We start from the raw sequence: 5,037 nt of genomic DNA, 5'->3' as shown, positions 1-5,037 counted from the left end.
TATATAATATATATAATATTTTATATTATATATATTTTTTATGTAATTTTACAAATAGTTCCATCTGATATTAGATCCGCTACATTTTATAATATCAATATATTTGTAATAATCTGTGCAAATATTCTAATAAACAGTACACTGTCTATAACTTTTTCCAGCTTCAACTGTGCTATTTATTAGAGAGCAACTATTGTTCCTATTTTTTGAAAATTAGGTGTGACTATTATTAAGGATGATTATTAAAGGAATAAATCCAATAACTTTTTCACTTTATTATTATTTGAGCATTGAAGCACCATGCAACACACAGACTTTACATCAACATATGGTAAGAGTAACAATGCTGAATAGACTGTGCAATATTTTAGTTTAAAATAAGCCTTATCATTCTCCAATATACAGTGTGCTTATTAGAGGATGCCATTTATAACTTTTACCATCTTGCAGTTGTACAATTTAATAGAGAATGCTGTTTATTAGAATTAATATGGTATATCCTTTTGGTAGATGACATAGATATAAATAATTATAAGATTATATTCACATTATAGAAAACAAACAAATGTAACAAAAGAATAAAGTGTAAAGTTAATAGAAACTATTTTACAATGAAATGCATAAATTTATATAAATGTAAGTCTTTTACCTATCCAATGCTGTATCTCCAAATGTTCTTATTATGAAATCACTTGTTAATCTCAATGTTCTTGCTAGGAATTAATTTTTATAATGTTAACATTTTTAGAACAGTTTATTAAATTCATTTTTAATTACATAAAACAAATAAGTGAATTAAATATTTGCAATAGACAAAAAATTTCCTAATTTTAAATTTCAGACAAAAATCTAAATGTGCAATTTTAGATATATGCATCACTTTTTTAAGAAATTCATATAATGCTGAATTGTGTAATGGAACTGATAATTTAATGTCAGACTAGAGAAGTTTATTCCTGCTTTTCTTATAGCAAGAAAAACTTTAGAGTAAAATATAGATTATAATTAAAATGAGCTGTTGGTATAAAATTTGAAGTATAATTATTTTACAAAAAAAAAATCAGAAAATGTTTTAAATTTTTCCTGCATTCTAATCTAAATTAAAGATATTAAAACATTGGTAATTAAACAAAAATTATTATTTCAGAAATCACTCTACATTGAATTTCCTAAATACATTTCAAACTAATACCAATTAATCTTTCCAAATCACTATTTAGTACAGCAACAATAAATAATTTAAAAGAAAATTAATAATCAAATAATACTTGAAATGTTATAATTTTATTCTATTCTTTTTTTTTTAATTTTTTTAAAAATTGCTTTGTAGTAAAATGTTTTAAAATATTTGCTTTTGTAGATATTTCCTGTACATCCAATGAATTTACATAAATGAGTCATAAATAATATACAGTCAAACTTCAATATTGTACCCTTCTAATTGGCAGCACCCTCAATTTTCACAAAAACCTACATGACTTAAGGACCATGAAACTAAGACTTGTGTATAGATCACACTACTACATTTAATTCTGTTTGAAGTAAATTCTTATTGAAGTTAATGCCAAAATCAATTTAGTGTGAAGTCAAAAGCAAACCAATGATGGTGCTAAATTGAGGATTAACTATATTTTATTTATTGTATATATTTGAAATTTAATTTTTGTTTAAAAAAATTAATATTTTTTATGCAATTAGTAATAAATTGCTTCCAGGTGTCAGATAAAAGAATAATCCATGATATTAAAAGTTTTCCTATATTCTGATTTAATTAATTCTTATTTAATATTTCAACTAGGAAATGTTTACAAATTATAGAAATTTTTTACCAATAGGCTGTAATGCATGTTCCAGTTCTAAAGTGAATGCTGATAAAGGTACATTTTTAGTTTCAGTCAAAAGAGCTACAGTAGAATATTTAGAACTATGAATTTTTTGTCCATAAGTTTGTCCTAGAAAGAAACATACTGAAATTAAATATCTGAAATAATCCTTTTTTTTCTTTCAGATTTTCAAGTGAGAAATAAGTTTAAATTATATAAAATAAAATAATAATACAACACTTACATTTCACTGTAGAATACAATAATGTTAAATATATCAAATAGTATGGAACATAAACAATAAAACAATCATTTGCATACATCTGTGCTTAAAAAATTCCTTATAAACAACATAAACAAAATGAAATAATTGTTTTATGTAAGTGTGCTTTAATTTCAGTCCAGTATAGCACTGGCATCAGCATTAATGGTTATAAATGCAGTATTGAAGCTATATTATTATAGCTTCCATAGCAATTTCATCTTAAATAGTCAATAGAAAAACAATGAAAAAAGTAAAAGCAAGATTGAAATCTAACTTATTATTGTGACATTGTAACAAAGCCAGACTGCAATTTTCCGTCATAATATTCTCAATTCTTTTACTGGTGTCTTCCTCCTGTATATCATACTTTTCCTGTTAGCAATAGTCATGCCAATTATCTGACTCTCTTCAGGGGAAAATTTTGAATTGAAGTAACATAACTTCCAGTCCAAACTAGAAATTCTTATATAGTTAATCTGGACTTCCTGTCCCAAAACATATCTGGTCTAAACTTTCATCTATCTAACTCCTTTCTCAAGATTAATTAATTAATGAATTAATCTTTGTCTGTCTGTCCTTCCTTTAATTAATTAATTGATTAATTAATCGAAGGAAGGACAGACAAACAAACAGATGGATAACAGTCAGAATTTATAGGTCTGCAATTTTTTTCAAATTGCAGCCCAATAGTTTTTCTATAAATGCATCATACTTCCCATGTATTTATGCAATCTGTTGCAAAAATATAAACACTTCATTATCACATAAAAGCAATTATTCTGGCATTTTTACAAATTTTTTTTATTTAAACAAGTCATACAAAAACTTTCAGACATTAAGATGAGCAACTTTGATCATGTGTGAAACTATCACAACCTATCCAACACAGATCACTTTTCAAATATTAATAGCGGACCAGTATTAATAGTAGTCATTAAACACCCTCTCTTGCTGGAGGAGGTCAATGACTACTTTTGGTTGAATTACTTCAATTCCCTTTTCCAACAGTCCCATCTTTCTATTGAACCAGTGGTATGATGTCATTCAAATAAGAAAATTACATAATACAAGCCTGCACAAAATGTTTTAAGTGGTTTTTGAGGTACTGACTTTAAATATTTGGTCCATTTTTTGTGAAATTTGATTCGTTGGAAGATTACTATTTGATATTTGGTTGTAAATGGAACAGTTTTTTAGAGTTAACATTAGAAAACAATATGACATCTGAAAAAATTTAAGATATCACATTTTCAATTGATGTCTACTTGACCAACTAAACTGTGCCATTTCATACCATCCAAGTATTGCAATAAACATGACAATGATAGGCTGAAATAACCAAATTCTTTATATGGATTTCATTTTAATGTTTGTTATATTATAGTATTTGAATTATATAGCTACAAAGGTTATCTCAAGTAAGGGTTTATCACACCAACAGACAATCTAACTCATTTTAAAAATTCTTTATTCCTCTACTGTACACAATTTAAAGAATTTTTAAAACGTGTTAGATTGGTCACTTGGTGTGATAAAGCCTCACGTAAGATAACGTTTATAGTTATATAAATCAAATACAATAATATAATATAATATAAGTTCAAAATAATCTTGTGGTGTTCGTAATGAGAGGTACTTAATTCCACAAGCAAAATGGTCAAAAAAAAAAAAAAAACCACTTAATATTATTTGCAGCATGAAGTATTTTAATTCTCTCTGAACAGGTTCTTTACATCAGATCCTAACTTTACAACTTTATAAATTTTTTGTACATAGGCGTTAAATACATGTCCTCCAAATAGTTAACTTTCACACGCGCAACAATCAAACACGGGCCTGATTAACTTACAACTATCTTACAATTAAGGAAGATGGATAAAATAGAAGGAATAGGAAAGGATAAGGAAAGGAATAGAAATACTAGGGTTTTCATAGCAACATGCTCTCGGGTAGGACACAACTTCAGATCCCTTTTATTCGTGACTCTTTTCTTATTCTAGACCTTTCATCTATTTCTGGCTTTGTCACTTTTTGTCAAGGTTTTCTATCCCTAGTCTTTCTCTTCGATCCCTTGGCACCTCACAGTCCCTGATCATCCTTCTCGAGTTCTGGAGCACTGCCTTTTCTCTGCCTACCTCTTCGTGATTCTCACCCAGACTGACTCCTTCTCTGTCCGTTTGGCCCCAAGGCCTCACTCCCTCTTTTGTTCTACTTATTTTAATGGAAACAGTAATCATACCCAAGGGCAAAAGGATTAGACAAGAAAGTTCTAGAAGGAATTTAGAACAAAGAAACAGGAAAGAAGGCTAAGATTAATTCAAATAAAATATACAACTATACAATATCATGACCATCAGCCACAATCTAATAATCTTAATCTTTGTTGTTGTTAGTTTTTACCCAGACAACACCAGCTAGTACTAAATAAACCTAAAAATAATAATTAAATTTAAACATAATAAAATAATAATAAAAACTCTAGCCTTTACACTGAAAACTGAAACCAAAATTAGAAACCAAATCAATTGAAAATTAAAATGTTTTTAAAAACCGTTTAAAAGCTGTTTTGAAATGTTCAAATTGTAAATCCAATTAACTTTTAAATTTTCATTATTTGTGTGTGGCAGTGACAGAACATTTTGCTTTTAATATATAAAATAGAGATGAAAATTATAAAAAAAAAATAATAAAAAACTAAAACTAAATCTACACTCACTGCCAAAAGTTAAGCACGAAGCGATAAACTGCAAAAAAATCGACAAGTACAGCTGTGATTGACACAAAATGCAGCAGGACAGTAGCAAATATGTTTATGCATGAAACAACACAAAGAATTACATAGAAAAATGAAAACAATATTGAATTTTCATAAAGTATAAGATGAAATCATATTGGAATCATTAACAAAATGATGTTTAAATCCAAAACAAACAAACAAAACCGACATTA

General features: G+C 27.2%; 1 protein-coding gene across 1 annotated transcript in view; it reads right to left on the bottom strand.

Annotated features, from left to right (window-relative positions):
* Positions 1 to 5,037, bottom strand: part of LOC111621809 (patatin-like phospholipase domain-containing protein 7) — an 89,166-nt gene that overhangs the window by 66,133 nt on the left and 17,996 nt on the right. The window contains exons 2-3 of the mRNA XM_023364055.1: positions 1,830 to 1,952; positions 650 to 713 (exon numbers count right to left, since the gene is read on the bottom strand). Of these exons, the coding sequence (XP_023219823.1) occupies positions 650 to 713; positions 1,830 to 1,952 (187 nt within the window). The remainder of the gene's footprint in view (positions 1 to 649; positions 714 to 1,829; positions 1,953 to 5,037) is intronic.

Source organism: Centruroides sculpturatus, unplaced genomic scaffold (assembly GCF_000671375.1).
Source record: "Centruroides sculpturatus isolate CEXI.00-Female unplaced genomic scaffold, Cexi_2.0 scaffold169, whole genome shotgun sequence".
In the NCBI taxonomy this organism is placed as follows: Eukaryota; Metazoa; Arthropoda; class Arachnida; order Scorpiones; family Buthidae; genus Centruroides; species Centruroides sculpturatus.
The sequence above is the reverse complement of the archived record's forward strand: the minus strand, read 5'-3'. Positions and strand labels throughout refer to the sequence as shown.